General features: G+C 41.2%; 1 protein-coding gene across 1 annotated transcript in view; it reads right to left on the bottom strand.

The window, feature by feature from the left end:
* Nucleotides 1–18,598, bottom strand: part of KCNG2 (potassium voltage-gated channel modifier subfamily G member 2) — a 53,531-nt gene that overhangs the window by 12,811 nt on the left and 22,122 nt on the right. Inside the window, exon 2 of the mRNA XM_057377890.1 lies at nucleotides 9,705–10,528. Coding sequence (XP_057233873.1) covers nucleotides 9,705–10,460 — 756 coding nt within the window. The 5' untranslated portion in view covers nucleotides 10,461–10,528. The remainder of the gene's footprint in view (nucleotides 1–9,704; nucleotides 10,529–18,598) is intronic.

Below are 18,598 nucleotides of genomic sequence, written 5' to 3'. Positions count from 1 at the left end.
CAGTGAGTCAGGGACAGGATGGCAATGGCTCACTGCCCTGGAAGGTCAGAAGAGGCTCTTGAGCTGATCCTCTGCCCAAGTGGCTCATGAATCACACGCGTGGCTTCAACTGAGATGAGCTGTAATGTTTAGAAGGACTGACAATGTATTTTAAAACTCTGTGAGATGCACACAGGCATGTCTAGATAAATGGTTTCCATTCTTAATTACCCACACTGTGGCACACTTTAATTCAGAGCATGTGTTTGTCCAGCTGCAGCTTTCAGTTATTTCAGTTCACTGTTGCCCACAGACATTCCCTTATTATGGTTCCCACTCACTTCTAGTGTCTCGCTATAAAGCAGAACTTTCAGGTTTTAAACTATTTTTAAAACCTTTTTTTCAATTTGCCTGCCAAATGAATATCAATTTGGAAACAGTATATCAAGCCTCATATGATATCTTTTGTTGGTTTTCTGCTATTAGGAGACCTGAGAGAAAGTTTTTAAACAATAAGGTGATTTTTGAAAAATGCCTTTTTATTAACAAAGGATGTTGTGTGGCACCAGTTCAAATGTCTGACAGAAGTACCTACATCAGAACTTCTTTTCTTCTGAGAACTTTATAACCCCCCCAAAATTATGCTAAGCTTGAGTAATGAGTGGTGTTCTACACAGAGTAGCTAAAGATGCTGGTGTCCTCAAAAATGTGACTGATTGTACTCAGTACCATCTTTTTGATGTTTTTACTTGGAATATCATGCTTACCTTTAGAAAATCCAACAGTTTTATAGTTCTCTCCTGGTCCTTCCTCAAGCCTTTTTTAAAAAACTTGTGCAAAAAAACTTATAACCTTTTTTTTCCCATTTGTATACCACTCTAACTCAATTTGTCTTGAATCTAAATGTCTCCATGAACACTGCAAAACCCCCCAGTTTCAAAAACTTTTATATTTCATCTCCATTGCCACACTCTAGGCAATGAAAATGTAACATTTATAATACTGAATGATTTAATGCAATTCTTTTAAGTACTGTACACATGAATCAGCTCATTACCTCAGCCTAGCTATATGAGGTCTAGCCAAATGTAAATCTGCCTGCTTTCTTTCATTCCAAACCCCCAGAATTGATAGCAACATATCCTGCAGCTCTGAAATGAAATTTCCAGATGATATTTTCATTTCAAATAAATGAAAGAGTTCTCTCTTTCAGAACACTGGGACAGTAYTCAATAAGCCCACAGAGCCCAGGCTCTCTCACAAGAGGCAGTGGAGCAATCTGTGGAATACAGGAGCTGTGCTGTTCCCCCAGGATATTTGGCTGTGATGAGTAGCTGTTGTAATTTTACAAACACATCTGGAAGCCAAGCGACTGTTATAGTCAGATTGCTTCAGAGACTCCCTGGATGATGCAACTTGAGGTCTGGAGAAAAAACCCATAGGTAGGTACAGATAGTTATGGTGGTGGAACCAGAGAGATACTAAAAGAAATTAAASATGGAGCATATTTAGCTGGGTGAGCCACACCGGCACCCAATATAAACCAGTTAACAATGTGACAGTTACCAATGCTTTTATGAAATAGTTTTAGCTGTTTAATTATTTATCMCTAATGTTACATTGCAGCATATTTATATAATATTTAAAAGAAGACCTAAGCTTGCTATTTATTCATGGGAAGATATCCTGTAGACTGAAAGAGTTCACTGGCGCAGAATAAAGTCATTAAGTCAACATTAATTTTGTCTTAGTCAACTCTTCCTTGTTCCAACAGTGCAGAGAAATCCTCTTTTTTATTTCTAAGCCTAAAACACTGCAGAGAGTCTCAGGTGGCTCCAAAGTCTATATTGTCACCTACTGTCCTCAAAATCTTCCAGAGAAGCTCCTTGACCCATAAAGATTTCTCTCTTTACTTCAGAAAAGCAACCCAATAAAGGCACTGCAGTGAGACCCAAAGTTGGGAAGAGAAAGGCATGGACAGCTCAGGCAGTGACTTTRCTGAGAGGGGGAATTTTGAGCAGGTCTGCACAATCACTACAGGACTGTGAAAACCTGTTACACAGAGCTGTGTCCCCACCCCCAATCTAAGGGCAGAGCTCTCAGCTAAAGAAATACAGCGTTTCTTAGTGTAAGGAAATAGAACACTCCTCCTAACCCTCCTGATAAAATAGAGAATAATTTTCCTACTGGGAACATGGTTCCTTCATCTTCTCTTGAAGCAGCTGCCATAATGGAACAGCCATATATGTCTGAGCTTCAGTGAAGCAGAAAGGCCAGACTTCTGTTTTTTTTTTTTTTTCCCCAGGGGTGGGAGGACTGCAGAAAACAATTTCTTCTTTTTTTTTTTTTCCAAGAGGAGCAAGCAAGACCAGAAGAAGAAATGGTGAGAACTCTCCAAATGTAGCCATGACTAAATACAGCCAGTTGTTACCCAGCACTCTGTCCCCACAACGAACACCAAGAACAGCCCACCATTCCTTCCACCACCATTCCTTCCAACATTTTCCATTCATTAGCAGCTTAAGGCAGCCTTGCAAAGGGGAATAGCCTTCTCTTAAAAGAGTTACAAAGCTGGCACAATGGTGTGCTATTTGACCAGGGGTTTTGCAGGCAGCTGGGGTCCTGAGCACTGKCAGGCAGAGCTGGTACAGAGGGCAGTGAGTTGTGCAACTGTGATGCTGGGGCCTCCCAAAATCTAATGTGTCTCCTCATTGTGTGRATACAGCAATCCTGAGTTTGGCAAGATAAACTGATACCGAGATATGTTCCATGTAACAGCTGGATTTGGACAGCCAGGGAAGGCATGATTTAGATTCAGATCCACAAAGGAAAAATTAAATAAATGCATTYTTTCACATTAGGGACTGTGTCATTCAGATGGCTCACAGACAGTTCCCAGGAAAATGATCAAAGGACATGATCACCCATTCTTGATATTTGCAAAGAACATTTTGCCACTGGTCTCACACTTATAAATTCCAGGAGAGTCAGAKAAAAGATGCACACTACTCAAAAAGCCCCACAGAACTTGACATTTAAGGTTTAGATTGAGCAGTGCACAATTTCCCGGCTCCGTGATTTTAGCTCTGTCTGTGTGACACACAGAAGCAACACCACTAACCAAAACCAAACCTCATCACTTCCCACTGCTTCCCACTGTGCTTCCCACAAACTTGAGCTGTTTGAAAGACAACTTGCATAGCAAATGTCTCTGACCATCAGAGAGGAGTTGGAAGACCACACTAGGATGACTCAGATTTGAGTTACGARGGCCATAGACACTGTGTTTAAAACATTCTGTCCTAAAGCACTCACAACCCAAGGGAAGGACTACACAGCACAGGTGATGGAACTACATAAGGCTGGTTGAGAACTTCAACAAGAAAGCAAACTTTTGCTTGTCACTGWTAACTGAAGCTGTGAGTAAAGGATGCTCTCAAAGCTTGTAATTTGGAGTGTGTGATGCCATTTTGATTGAAGTACTATCTGAGGAGAAAACCTACTTTAGGCTTATGAAAGGAAAAAAAACGAACACCTTACTTTTAGTTAAAATAGAGTTCTRCAGCGCTCTGAGTCCTACATCCCTTTAGCAAGAAAAGAACATATGAATGTGAAACTGAGTACAAATCTCATGTGCCTACAGGAACTTCCCTGTGCAGATGTAGAAAAGGCAGGTGACAATTGCTACTGAGTCATTTGGTTTTCCCCTGGCCTCCAGCTGTGGCCTGAAGAATCTGGAGCGAACACAAAATGCAAATTWGCAATATAGGGTACAAGTACAGTAGATCATTTCAGATGCCAAAACTGGTGATACTGTTACAGCTTATGATTTTTGCATTTAAACAGCAGAGCTGAGAGAATGGGATAACAAATACTCAGATGATCCCCAGGGAAATTAGTTAGTCCAATTCCCCAAGATTCTTCTTATAAAGAGTCACCCTCAGTGCCTATACACTATAAATASTTATCTATAATAGCAGTGGGGAATTTGGTTTTTTTGTTGACTGTGCTGTAATTTCTAGAACAGTTTATTCCACAAAGAAAGTAAAAACAGAAGCTGCAATTTTATCAGTACTTTCATTCATGAAAACAAACCATCACATGTGGCTCTAAGTTAAAATCAGCACAATTGAACAGCCAGAAAAGAGAGAAAGACATAAAAATGGGCTCTCCAGTAATTCCAGTCTCAAGCAGAGTGTCATCATAGGATGTGCCACTGGATTCTCTCTCCCAGCACAGGACGCTGCTCCAGGTGTGGCCTCACCAGTGCTGAGCAGAGGGGAAGGGGCACCTCCCCTGCCGTGCCGGCAGCACTTTGCCTATCACAGTCCAGGATACCGACACCTTTTTTTTGCAGTGAGGACCAAGTGCTCACTCATGGCAAACTTGGWGTCCACTGGGACCCCCAGGTCCTTTTCTGTCAACCTCCTTTCCATCGGGGTGACCCCCAACACGCAGTGGTGTTTGGGGCTACCCCTCACCAGGAATGAAGGACTCTGCATTCCTCCTTGCTGAGCTTACTGAGGTTCCACGGGCTTCCCAAGCCCATTTCTCCATACTGTCAAGGCTGTTTGGGATGGCAGCACAACTGCCTGGCCCATCAGTCACTTGTCCAAAGTTTGTGCCATCAGCAAACTCGCTGCAGGGACACTCTGCCCCATCCTCCAGGCCACCAAGAAAGATGTCCAACAGGACTGGAGCCAGCACAGACCTCAGGGCACTGTGTTAATTACTGACCTCCAGCCAGACTTTGTGTCAGTGACCTCCATGCTCAGGGCACGGCCATTCAGCCAGTTTTCAGTCTAACTCACTGCTCATCCAGCCACTTACAGGACATCTTGTCTATGCAATGTTATGGAGAATCATTATACAAGACTCTCGTAACCTTGTTTGAGAGTACTTTTGTGTGTACCTTTGTGAAATGAAACCTTTAGTCCCGAGATTGTTGAAAAAGCACATTCACAATTTACCTATTCCCCATCCTCACAGTTATGAAAGTTGAAGCACAGTGTGTAAATTGAGCTTAGAAGGTTAAATAGTTTTGGCTTCTTTATGAGCTATTATTAGCTTCATTATTTATAAGTCTCTCTCTTCRTTGTAATGTTCTTCAGCAGAAGGTTATTGAACTGTAACTTCCTATCACAGCATCTTTAATTAGGCTGGCTTTTCCCAACACGTTAGGAAGCACGGTGAAGAACGAACTCTCTGATCTGCTTCTCCTGTTTTGCACTGTGCTGCTACAAACGACTGAGCTCAGGGGGACTCRGGCCTACAATTGCTTCTGTGAATCAGGACAAAATGTTTGATACTATTCTCTAAGTTCTACCTTTTCTTCTGTGATGTCAAAGGCTGCTGTCTAACAAAAAGGAGAAGATTTCTTCTTCAGACAGAAATGGTTGGCATTTCTGTTTTCACCAAGAAGAAAATGAAGAATTTAGTATGATGACCATCTGGCTTTCAGCGGAATCTCTCAATATCTTTTGATTGTTTAGCTCTTACTGTGTGTTTTAAAGCTTCTGCTGTAATGCATCCCCAGCTGGTTTAAGAGTCCTCTGATGTATTAGCTGCTTTCTTTGAGTCACCCGATGCCTGCCATTTGTTTAGAGAGCTGAGAAGTCCACTTAAAGGTAGCATATGCCTAAAATGCCTTTTAGGATACTCTATGCCTCTGGCTATTTTTCTGCCTTGGAGATGACTTTTCTGCTGGTCTTRAAAGAGCCTGGTGGCTGAGGGTTCCTGCTATGATTTTGTCTCAGCAGATTTTGCCTTTAGAGGAGACTTTTCACCATTAAATCTGAACCGTGCATAGAAAGCTCCCATTCTGAAAATTTTGAAATAAATTTTGAAATAAAAAGTTTACATGGAAGAACCTGACTTTCTTCACWTGTTTGTTTTCTTCACATATTTTGTCCCTTTCCTGAAATCTCCAGAAGGAGCTATTAAACACATTACTTGGTAGATTTTATTTAATTTAATCAGTAAATAAAAGCTAAACGAGAAAAAAAATTACTAAAGAGACATCCTACTTTGGAAAGTTAAAAGTAGTTCAGGATCTGATTCTGTTAATTTTACTGACATTGTGCAGCATCTGAAATACACGATACTACTTCTAAAAAAGAGTAGCACTCAAGGTAAATCAAGGTGACCTTTAGTAAGAACAAAACATCTACTGTACAGGGGAGCATGAGCTTCCCCACTCTTGTTAAACCACTAGGGATTGCCACTGTCATCTGGAACACCTGGAGCAGTTAATGAAGTTAACAAAATGTATGATTGAGTCTTCTGCTCTATTTTAAAAGAGAGAGGCAGGCACCTAAAACAATTTCCTCACCCACCTGATAATTACTTCTAACTTTTAAAGTCCCACACTTACATCTTGCATGATGTCATTTACATCTCTGCAGGACATCACTGGGTGTAACAGCTGTCCATTCAGATGGCACAAAAGGATCAGGGTATGGAAAATTGCTCCCCAGAATGGTTTTCTTCATGATTGGCTTCTCTGTCTTTCCCTGAAGCAGTAACAGGACAGATATATGGCACATAGAGTTTTTTTTTGTTTGTTTTTCTTTTCTTTTTTTTTTCTTTTCCTGTAGTAACTCCAGCTCAAGGAAAAGGCCACTGTTTGCTAGCCAGAATACTTAAGACAGCTCTGACAYGGAACCATAACAACAGTAATGTCAGCCAGAGAGCCTGGAAAATRTGCACACTGAGCATGGTGTGTCTTTTAAAACAGTATTTACTATTAATTTRTTCCTTAGTCAGGAAGGATGTCCATCCTTCTTCTGCTTGTCAGGAGACTGCAAAGCCAGACCAAAGAGCAATCCCTGGGCACAACTGTTACTCTAAATACTAAAGATACAGCTCAGAATGACTCCCATGAATGTGAATTCACATAAGCTCTCTTCTCTCCACACCTGTTACTCGAAGAGCTGCCTTGGCTTGCTAAGCCATGGACGGAGCACACAAAGGAAATCTGGAGTCATGGTCTCTGACCCTACAAATGATTCCATGTGGACAGGTGCCTGACTCCGTGCCTTGCCAGAAGTGATCCCTCACCTGTGCCCTGTGCAAGAGAGCCACCTTTGTCTCGAACATTTCCAGTCTGTCCACAGACCTACCCTGTGCAAAGGACAGAACAAAGATTATGTGGGGCAGCTCTGTGCTTTTAGAATGTAAGGGCGCAGAATAACATAGGATAATTTATCCCAATCTTCTTCTTTGAATTTGAAAATTTGAAATTGCAAGAATGTCACCTTTGTAACCTGATCTGCAATTGGTGTTTTTCTTTTGAAGTAGAGTGTGTTTAGCTGAAGGCTACCTTCCAAAAGGGTTTTTAACTGAGCTTTTAACTGAAAATGTCTAAAAGTACAAAAATCCACTGGTTTTCTTCCTAGTCTGTCCCAGCAATTAATCATCTTGGTATTAAATATTGGTGTATAGTGTCCCATATGAATTTATAAGGATTCAGCTTTTATCCATGCATCATCCCCCAGCTTAATTTAAAGGTTTTTTAAATAATACAGTTCTCCTCCCCTCATAAAAAAACCACTTATGTGCCTAATCCACTCACCTTCTTTCCAGTCAACTAAATCAACTGAAATGTTCAAGTTTTTTACTGTATGCCATTTTCTACAAGGGTCTGAGATTTACAGGTTTCTCACCCTCTCCCAGTTTTTCAAAACATCGTTAAAAATATGGATGTGAGAACTGACTGTAGTATTCTAGTCTCACCAATGCTGCATACAGGCATAAAAAATCCTCCAGCTTCTAATGAATACTCCCCAACTTAAATAATCAAGGATGGCATTAATCCTTCTGACTTTATGCTGCAATAGGAACTCCAGAAAATGCTTATACCCTAAATCTTATTTAGAGCCTCATTTTGGGAGCCAGAGTCCCCCCTTTTACAAGAGCAAGCCTGCATTCATATTTGTTACCCAACTTTGCATTTGACTATGAAAATGTGCTCCTTCTAATGGTTCCAGCTTACCAAGAAATCCAGTCTTCTCTCATATACTTGCTCAACCTTAATCATTATCCTGCTCCACCCAAAAAACAATTAGCCTAGTACTCTGAGTCCAGTCCCTATTTATGTTCAGATCATTAGTAAAAACCTAGGGTTCCCAAACTCTCAAAATTCTAAAAGCAGCTGTTCAGCTCTCAGTTAAACCTGGGAACAACTGAACACTAAATACATCTCAGTTTTCAACAGTAAAATATCTCTTGTGCTTAGAATTCAGGATACTGGAGCCCTGACAGTTAATTACAGTRAAAGGCATGTGTTTTGGAAGTGATATTTTTTTAAAAATTATCAGGACAACATAGTGTTAACTAGTACTAGTTTTCTAGTAGTACTAACTACTAACTACTAACTAGTACTATTTAACTAGTAGTACTAGTACTACTTATCCTCCAATTTTAAATYAGAAAAAGCCCTTAAAATAAAGATCTGATAACAAATCATGTATCATCAACATACCAAGTGTTTTATCTTTTATCCTGTCTGCTCCTGAGTGAGTCTGATTCCAAATCAGACTACTCAGTTGAGCTGTAACCTGAGCAGATCCCGCAAGCGAAGGGTGGGTTTTCCGGCACTCAGGGTGCTCAGTCAGATGCAGGGGGCTCTCTGGAGTGGCTGGACCCATTTTCCATCAGCGTGCATTTTACTTTCAGGGAGACACGTTAATGCCTCCACTCTGGGGATGAGMACCCTCTTTTCTGCTTGTGGCAGTGGGACACAAGCCATCCAGCCCCTGGGTGACAACACATGGGAAGAGCTGCTTCAGGAGAGCCCGGGCCTCAGCTCAGAGGCAGTACTTCATGTGGTGGAGTACTGTTGTAGTAGCTGAAGTTCACAACTGCATGTAATGACTGTGGGGCTGGGAAATAAGCTCAAACATTTAGTTCAGGCTTGGACTTTGGTAAAACTAGAGAGGCCACGAATTCTTCAACACACCCACCCCTCAACCCCTCAGACAGCATTTCAGCACGTTTGTGAAAAAAATGTGAATGTCCTCCTCTACTGTTTTTCAGATGCGCTCTCGCTGGCCTACATACAATTAATCCTAGGAAAGTGAACTGACTGTGCTTGCACAAAAAAGGGACTGAACCCTCAGGAAATTTGATGAACTAAAGAATAAATAAAATATCTGTAAGACTTGATTTTCAAGGGCATGAATCATCCACAGCTTACACTTGAGAATACAAAGCAGGTCTGAAAATTGGGACAATTGCTCTGTTTCYGCTGTTAAGTTGCTGCCTCAGCTTCCCTGGCCTTTACATCACCCTATAGCATCAAAATACTTTAGATATGGTTTTTATATTGGCGCACTGAGAGTTCATTCAAACTGTTAAAGTACCTTTAGGGAAAATTGATCTGTTAGCTCTAAACCTAATCTCAAAACTTTAAGCAACAAGCAAGGCTGGTTTTTATCCCTAGAGGAGCTAGTCTGTCATCTGATTAGACATGTCAGAAAACAAATCTGTTGGGTAAACCTACCTGCTGGTGTGAACTGGCTAAGCTGGGCTGGCAGGGCAGAGCCTGGCCCAATCTCCCCTCAGTTTTAGGTGACAGAACTCTTTCTGTGCTCTGCTCAGCCAGCTCTCCACATCAGATGTACTGAGCACAAGACCTGCATATCTGCTGGAGTGACTTTGCCAGTCACCTTCCCAGAGGAGACAGCAACACAAACACGCTTTACCATCAGAAAAGCTGCACTTACCCGATCCTCTTCTTCTCTGACATCTGGCATGGTGCTGATGCACAGGCTGACAGCAGTGATGGCAACAAAAGAGATTGAGATACAAGCAAATATCTTTCCTGGGATCCCTGAGTGGGGGTTCTCYACCATATCCCTGAGCTTTCTCATGCACAAACTCAGTCGGCTACTGTCCTGGAAGGCACATTGCGCAGCTTCATTGAACACCATCTCCCTCTCAAACAGCCTGGCCTCAGCTGCCTCCTCCTCTTTCTGTCGCAATCTCTTTTTGCAGCACCACTCCAGGTGGTCTTCTTCTATGCCCCAGTACACAAGCTCCTCCTGGAACGAAAGAGCGCACATCTCCCTGAGAAGCCTCAGCTTCCCAGCCGTCAGGAATGTCATGATCGTTCTGAAGGCACTAGGATTACGGTCAAAAAAAAATTCATTGCAGCTAACATCATAATCATCGCAGATGTCCATGATCTCATCATAATTGTTGCAAGATTTTAGCTTCCCAAGCCTGGTCAAGGGGCAGTTCTCCAAGGTGGTCCAGGGAACTTTGTACTTAATACCACCCACATTGATGATCACAAACCTGGACCGGTCATCCAAGCGGGCTAAGCAGCACAAGTCTTCTCCAGGATGCAGAAGTTTGGCCTTTTTGTAGAAGAATCCCTTCTTGGTTTGCACTTCACAGAGGTTTTCCAAGTTGTTGAAGGAGCGGGAGGTGAACTCAGGATCTGCATTCCCAGTGAGCAATGCCATTTTGTGGTACATCTGTTGAGTCCATAGGGAGGTTGAGGCTATTTAAACAAAAGCATCTGGAGCTTGACCAGGAAGTCTATCTGTAAAACAGAATTTTAAAATTACAAGATAAGTAGGGCACTGTCAGATGACAAACAATCCTATCCTCTCACTCCCAAGAAACTCTTCTCTATGGCATTACTTTTCCCCCCATTATTTTAGGACTATCTTTGCCTGATAGTCGTTTGGGGAAAGAACTTAAACTGCAATCAGGTCAGAAGCCATGCTGATACTTTTAGAGGGTTTAGTTAGTGCTTSAATGGAAACAAAACCAGTGTATTAACATTTTCAGAAATTTCTAGAAGTTCAAGCTTTATCCTGGACATCAACACATACTGGAAGAGAAATCTAGTAATTTGGATAAATGGCAATTTACATTTTGGCAACTTAATAAAAAAAGCTTAGCTGCAAACTGTTTGTTGATTATTTTAGTGCATCTACATAATATTCCCATTACAAAAAGCCTACATGGTGAGGATAAAATGGATACTTATAGAACAGTCAGAAATGTGATGTCAGAAATGTGGGTAATGCCCAGCCTAAATTCACCAAGCCTAGGAAGCAATAGCAATGAATACATAGGAGCTGAGGGCATGCTGGGTCTGAGCTGAAACCAGTGCTTGCTTGGGACCCTGGAGATGCTGGAGGTTCTGCTGTGGGCTTGGCTGCAGTGGTGGACAGGGTTCCAAGCAGCCTGGCAGCAGCTCTGGAACAGGAGATCAAACCTCAGAAGGAAGCTGAGCTGGAAGTGACCTGGATTGTACTCTTACTTCTGGATAGCACAGAATCCAACCGGTCACGCTCAGAAGTAATTATGTGTAATTCCAGGATTTAATTTGTACCTCCTGCTTACCTCTCCTTTATCACACCACAAACCATATTGCTACCTTGCTTTCTCTAAAKCTCATCACGTGCATTCTTCAAAGCTGTCTCTCCAAAGCAATGCTGGGATGTCTTGAAATGCTGCCATGTAATCCTATTGGTGAATCACCCAAAACTTCCTGCATTGCTCAATATGAAGTAGGAAACAAGAAGTCAGTATAGGACGATTGAGTATCCACACGAAGACCAGGACAGGGAATGGATGTAGTGAAGGGGAACAATTTTAAGCAGGGCATGTAGAAACCGAGAAAGAGCTGACTAGTGAGGGATAAACTGACATTTTTGATGACAGAATGGTAATCGTGAGGCAGTAACTCCATAATTTATAAGCAACATTCTCCAATTCCCTCTGAATCTCATGTCTCAGCTGGGAGAGAACAACAAACAAATGGGCACTAGGAAAAACTGGAGAGCACACRCATTCAAACACATTCCCAAAAGAGCATCTTCCTTTATCTTTAATCAGCTCGCTAACTCTTAACTCCTTAGACTTAGTCAAGACTATCTCTGACAGTGGTGAATCCTTTTACCCACAGCCCTGAATCAACCTCTAACTATTCTTGAAAACCACTCCTAAACAAAACCACTGCAGTAACAGTGGTAGTCCTGCTTCAACATTTCTAAGARGATCCAGTCCCTGAATTTCAGAACAACACTTAAGCCAGATATTTGTAAAAAGCCAGAGAACTGTTGTTTTATGTGCAAAAAGCTACAGCCACCTAAAGATACTTTTCAACACTGTGAAAATTTCAGAAGAGCTAACGATGTCAAAATCTCTCCAATTTCACTTCAGGGAAGAGAAATAATTGCTTAAACATCCGTTTCTACAGGGCAGCAGGGGCAACAGAGAAAAGCTCCTTCATCTGGCTAAGGACCAGTAAAGGGCAAGAYGCACTCTGAGAAATGGGTGCTTTTACAGCACAGGCTCGAGTGCAGCTGGGATTGCAAATACCATTACTGTCACAGCGAGAGCGCACTGTCAGCACAGCATATGCTTTAAGGATTTGGTCTCTTGTTGCTTTCTCTTGGTAAGTTAAAATATTCACTGTCACTACGGAGGGCTCTGTGCTCTTGTTTTCATGCCTAACTTGTTCCACAAGTCAACATACTAAAAGGAGTTTACATTGTTTTGACATCAAGGCTAGGATTTGTTTTTCTTCTCTCCTATGTGTAGCAGGCAGCTGTATAAAGGGGCCAGATACATTTCACAGAACTGTTTGAATCTAATCTTACATGCACTTCTTCCTTCTTCTGAGCAGCAGCTAACTCAATGTGAAAATCTGTAAGCACATCATTTGCTGCAATATCTCTGAATTACAGAGGGTTAGTCTTTTATTTTGTGGATATAAAATGAGGTTGGTTAAATCTAAAGCTGAAGAAAGCAGCTTTTCCTTTTTCTTTTCTTTTTTTTCTGTTATGATCAGTGGATAAATAGAAAGTGAGAGAAGTAGTTACAAATAACATTGCCTGTGGTTTAACAGGTTGATTGCTGGTGGCACCAGACACTGGAGTTTAGTAACTACAGTGAATTTTCCGACATCACGCTTCAAGGTCCCAGAATCCATAACAGTTGGCAGCATTTGTTTCAGAAATCTCATATTTAACTTCAGATTAAAAGATAAGCATGTGAAGACAGTTGTATTTATTATTCTCCTTGGCCCTTGCACYTTGTGCACTGGCTGCCCAAGAGCAGGCTCAGATGTCAGTGGAACAGCTTGTGGTGCAACTTTAGCTGTCCTATAGAAAAACAAAATACTGTGGGCTTCCAATTTGGCATCTATGCTGAGAAGTACAACAAGCCTGGAAGGTCTGCTTCTGATCTTATGCACATGGAATGTATAATGACTTTCACTAAATATTAAAGGGTGTTTCAAAATTACGTGGGTCTTAAAATACTCTCTGCATGCCARGGTTATCTAATGTATGCACATGCCTGCAGTAAAGCATCCCATTGAAGATTAATGTTAAAAGCCAATACTTCCAGAAATGATACTACATTATTATCCACTTGGCATTTCTACTATTTAATCTGACACATGGGTGCATGAAAGACTATTAAAACACRGTCTGGAATAGGTTGCCCATCACAGGGCAGAATTTGACTCTATATTTGTTGCTCATAATTTTGAAGTGCTGGGGGAGAAATGCTGTATGAATATTTCAGTTTGAGGATCATATACAGGGTGGGTCATACATAGTGTGGATTCTTGTTTTTTTTTAAGTATAGTCAAACAATTTTTATTCACTAAGAAATACTTTTTTTGGCCAAGTATGCACACGTGTATGTCTGCACACACACACACACACACACAAGTTCAGCCACGTTCTGTCAACAGCAGACAGCTGAGGTCTTCAAAACACAGGTATTTCTCATCACAGATTTTAAAGATTCAATAAATGTCAGAAGCTCATAACTGCTTCATATTCTTGTTTTTGTTGAATTATTCCCTCAGTGGAGAGAGGGCTATTTCCCTGCTTACTGCCTTTTGACTTTGTCTGCTCCCAGAATGGCTCTTCACACAAACATTCCTCATTATCCCATTCTACCACTATTACTGCATCTAAGTCAGAGGTGATTTTGCATGAGGCTCCCCTCATCTCCAGTTGCTGTGAATATGAATAAAAAATGGGGCAAAATCATCCCTACCAACAGCTGGCCAGCCTGGCGAGGAGAGCTTGAAAACAGGGATGAAGGGAGACAATGGTGAAGCAAAGGCTGCAGGGTGCCATGGCCAGGAGAGACCTCATGAGGAAGGGTGGCCACATAAAGGATGTGAACATAAAAGAGAGTACAGGAAAGTGTCATGGGCAGAGCACTCACAGCTTTTCTGGGATACCAGCCTGTCCAGGCGGCTCTGAAGGGCCTGCTCACTTATGCAGGCAGCCATGGGGGAAAACTGGGACAATTCAGAGGTCTCTGCAGTTGCACAGAGGAAAACTGATACTCTGAGGGTGGTTAAACACTGAAACAGAAAGCTAAGAGGTGGTGGAATCTCTGTCCTTGGGGATATTCTAGCTGATGCCATGTTGAGCAGTGGGAGATAAATCAGCTGAACTTCGGAGGTTCCTTTCTACCTCAACTGTTCCATGATTTTGGGAACAGTCTCTTTTTAACTGCTGCTGTAAACTACAAAGTATTGAAGGTTTAAATTTGCACTACAGTAGCAAGAGGAAGCCATGAGAACTTTTAGTAATTAATGTTTTAAGATCTCCTTTGTCAAATGAAACACATTTTATCAGAAAACAGGTAATTTAAAGCCGCAAATATGAAACATATATTAGGGTGACCACAAGACGTTTTCTCTGAGAATTGAGTCAGTGAATCTTTTCTGCAGTGCTCAGCCATTTGAAACCTGTCACTGCTGCCTGGGACCAAAGCAATGCCCACTTCTTAGTGTGACGTGATTTACAGATCACAGCACTCACAATCAGTTTAATACTAAATCTTACACACGCAATTGACCATCCATTTGGTGATGCTACAGCTAGCACTGCAGAAAAAGAGGCTCAGGAGATCCACATTACTCTTGTACTTACTGCAGTCCAGTAGAACTTGGACTCCCAGTAATGAGTGCCTCACAGTCACTGTGGAAACATGGAGAGGAGAGCACCTGCCCATGAGCTTACAAAATGCAGAACAGATGGGTGCGAGAAACACACATATTTAAAAACAAAACAAAACAAACCCCAACAAAACAAAAYTGAAAAGGAGATTGGGAGGATACAGTAAAACAGATGCAGCTTAGCCTGGAAGGCAGACTCTATGGGATTTGAGGAATTAGCTTCTGAGTTTGTCCACACTGAACATGATTATTTGATATTTGAGCCTGATATACATACTCAGTATCACAGAATCACAAAATCACTTATTGTGGGGAAAAAGACCCTTAGGGCATCCAACTGTTACCCTGGCACTGCCAAGCCCAGCACTAAACCAAAGTGCCACATCTACGGTCCTTTCAATACCTCCAGGGATGGTGACTCACATACTTCCCTGGGCAGCCTGGTCCAATGGCTGACCACCTTATTAGTGAAGAAATGCTTCCTGACATCCAATCTGAACCTTCCCTGGCACAACTTGAAGCCATTTCCTCCTGTCCTGTCACTTGGTACCTGGGAGAAGAGACTGAATTCACTGCGCTACAACCTCCTTTCAGGGAGCAACAACTCAGRTAAGAGTTGAATTTTACATATTTCTGTATTTATTATCAGTAAAATTCAATACCCCTAACCTCTTAAGCCACTGCTTAGGGAARGCAATAGCCCAAGAAGTTGAAAAGGTACCAGAATTTTGAAGAGCCCTTTCATTTTCATCACAGTAACAGAAACAGTGACACCACTTTAAACACCTGGCTGAGAGRTCCCCATTTAACAGAGAAAGAAGGGCTTCCTGTATAGATATGCAGCACAATACCCAAGATAGTCTTCTCCAGAGAGTATTCTGGGGGCCTTGGGAAGGACACTGCACTAATCAATCAAAGAAACCCAGGAGACCCAGGCTGTAATGAAGGCTGCAAAATTCAGCATATGAAGCTGGACATCGTTGCACACTCTGAGCGTGTATTTTCCTTAATATTTTCACTAATTTAGTGGAGGAAAAAAGTAATAATTCTCTTCTCTGAACATCCCTCATCACATTTATGCCACACTACATAATTAGCTGAAACAATTCAATTTGTTAAATGAAAAAATTAACTTGACTCAACATTAATGATTCTGACATGGTCCATAGCTATTTGTCTTCATTAGACAGATTATGAGTTATCTTGTGTCACTGCACTTGCCACAGTTCTATAGTGACAGTATTAACATTGTGACATCTTTAAGAAATCAGAGGTTTGGTTCAACTACCTATGTGGGGTATGGGATCCTGCATCTTCATAGCTAAACCCAATCCCATTCTGCACTTCCATAAGCTTTTGGTGCCCATTTATCTCGGTACCTTAAACAGAATTGAACTATTATTTCTGTGAAGCTCTTGGCACACTTCAGTTGCACRGCAGACAAAGGCAGACATGCCAGATAAAATACAGGCAGAGGAAGAACTGCTTGTTTGTGCATTCTATCCAGAATTACAGAATTCTGCTCAAGCTAGCAAGTTTCAAGATTTCACAAAGGTCCTAAAACATACATTTCATTTAAACAAACTTAAAATAAAAAAACAAGCAGAGACTGCAAGGATTAGGCAGAAAAGCTTTTCCCCACAGAATTATTACTACTTACAATAAAGCAGAGCATCTTGTTCAAACCATGCTTTGTTTGTTTAGATGAATTAACCCTCAGCTGGTTATATGAAAAATAGGTTTGTAAAATACGCTTTCATCCTCCATTAGTATTTCCTGAACAACTGAACAGACTCCAGATACGCACCAAGTGGATGATGTGCTAAAGGGAAGAGACTTAAGAGCAGAGCTGTACATCCCAGACTCTGGGAACACTGGATTGCACATGGAGATTTGTCTGATCCAGTTCCTGTTAACTGCAGCCTTGGATTAAGTATACAGTGTCAAGAGCCTAAAATTAACATGTGTTCTGTCTGCACTTGCTTGGTCGGTGATCGAGCCCTGTGAAGAAGGTACCTYTGGCCCTAATTGGCAGCCACTAGATGGTGAAGCTTTTATTCTTCCATGAATCACACACAAGTTTATTTAAGAGCCTTACTGATTAATCCTTTTAGTATCCCATTYAATCAATCAAAGAGACTCAGATAAGGTACTAAACTTTGAGTTAGTTGCTGATCTGAAGTATTTCTTTCCCTGTTCTTAGATTGYTGTATTTTAGAATTTAAAAAATCAAGTTTTTAAAATATCTGCTCCAGTCATGATTACACATACCCACAGCTGGCCTAAGGTACAATGTGAATGGCACTATCAAATAAAAAAGCGACAGACTGTGTAGTATTTTAAAACAGCATYGTTTATCCCTCACACCCAGGAAACAAAACAGATTGTTTCCTTTCTGTTGCCAAAATTCAGGAAGCATGAAAAACCAAACAAGTTTTGGTGTCTTTGAAAATCACAGAATTATCAGTCAAGTATTCCATTTGGTCTGCAGATCACTGTAGGGGGAAAAGGCAATTTTTAAAATGAGCTATGCTCCTAACACTGATCTTTTCTTTTTGATCCATCCTACTGGTTTTTGCAATACTATACTTAGCAGCTTCCCACCAGATGATTAATATGCTTGATTTTGTACAGAATATAGCAACTAGATTTCTGACAAGAAATAAGAAGGTTTGACTGTGTGATGCCACTCTTGGCCCAGTTTCACATTCAGAAGTTCATAAGGGTTTGCCAGGGCACTTTTCCCAGTAACTGTACCTGTCCTTGTGTCTCTTTCAGGGCCATTCACAGGTTTGTATGAATGGCTGTAAAATACATAAGATTGAATATGAAAGGATGAGAGGAAACAGCCCCAAATTGCACCAGGGGAGGTTTAGGCTGGATATTAGGAAAAATTTCTTCACTGGATGACTTACCAAGCATTGGAATAGGCTGCTGAGGGAAGTGGTTGAGTCAAGATCCCTGGAGATCTTGTAAACGTGGCACCAAGGGACACTGGTTTAGTGGTGAACRTGGCAGTGCTGGGTTAATGGTTGGACTCAGCGATCCTAAGGGTCTTTTCCAACCTAAATGATTCTATGAATAAATGCTTTTAACTGCTTACAGATTTCAGATGTTGATCTGGCCCTTTTAACTTCCACATGAAATCATTTGCAGAAAAGATAAATTGTGTACAGATGCATCTTACTTCTCTTGTTAGCTTGAATTAGTGAACACTGGATTTTATGTGTTTTCACTGTTTTTTTGCAGATGATGTTCYTGTTCTCATATGTGTTTCATAAGTCAATTGTGCAATGACCTCAAAAATATTCCCATSTCTACTTAACCACAATTCTAACTCTGAATTTAACAAGATTTTATTTAATTATTAACATCATTGCATAGAATACTTTTGAAATTTAGACTAATTAAGATTGTATATTTAATCCATGGTTGCTATTAGCAGGAACTGGATTAAACAAACCCCACATGCAGTAGTATTGTCTCAGACTCTGGTTAAAGGATAAAGCCTGTTCTAAAGTCTGTCCACTTTAGCCTATCATTCTCCTTGTGCACATCTSGTGTCTCCAGAGCTTTCTCTGCCTTGTTTGTCCCAATATCCCTACCCGCACTCACAGTGACACATGTTTTGCATGAGATTAATATGGCTGTGGTTCCAGAGCCCTT

This window comes from Malurus melanocephalus, unplaced genomic scaffold, assembly GCF_030028575.1.
Source record: "Malurus melanocephalus ecotype Western Australia unplaced genomic scaffold, MMel_1.1 scaffold_329, whole genome shotgun sequence".
NCBI lineage: Eukaryota > Metazoa > Chordata > Aves > Passeriformes > Maluridae > Malurus > Malurus melanocephalus.
The sequence above is the reverse complement of the archived record's forward strand: the minus strand, read 5'-3'. Positions and strand labels throughout refer to the sequence as shown.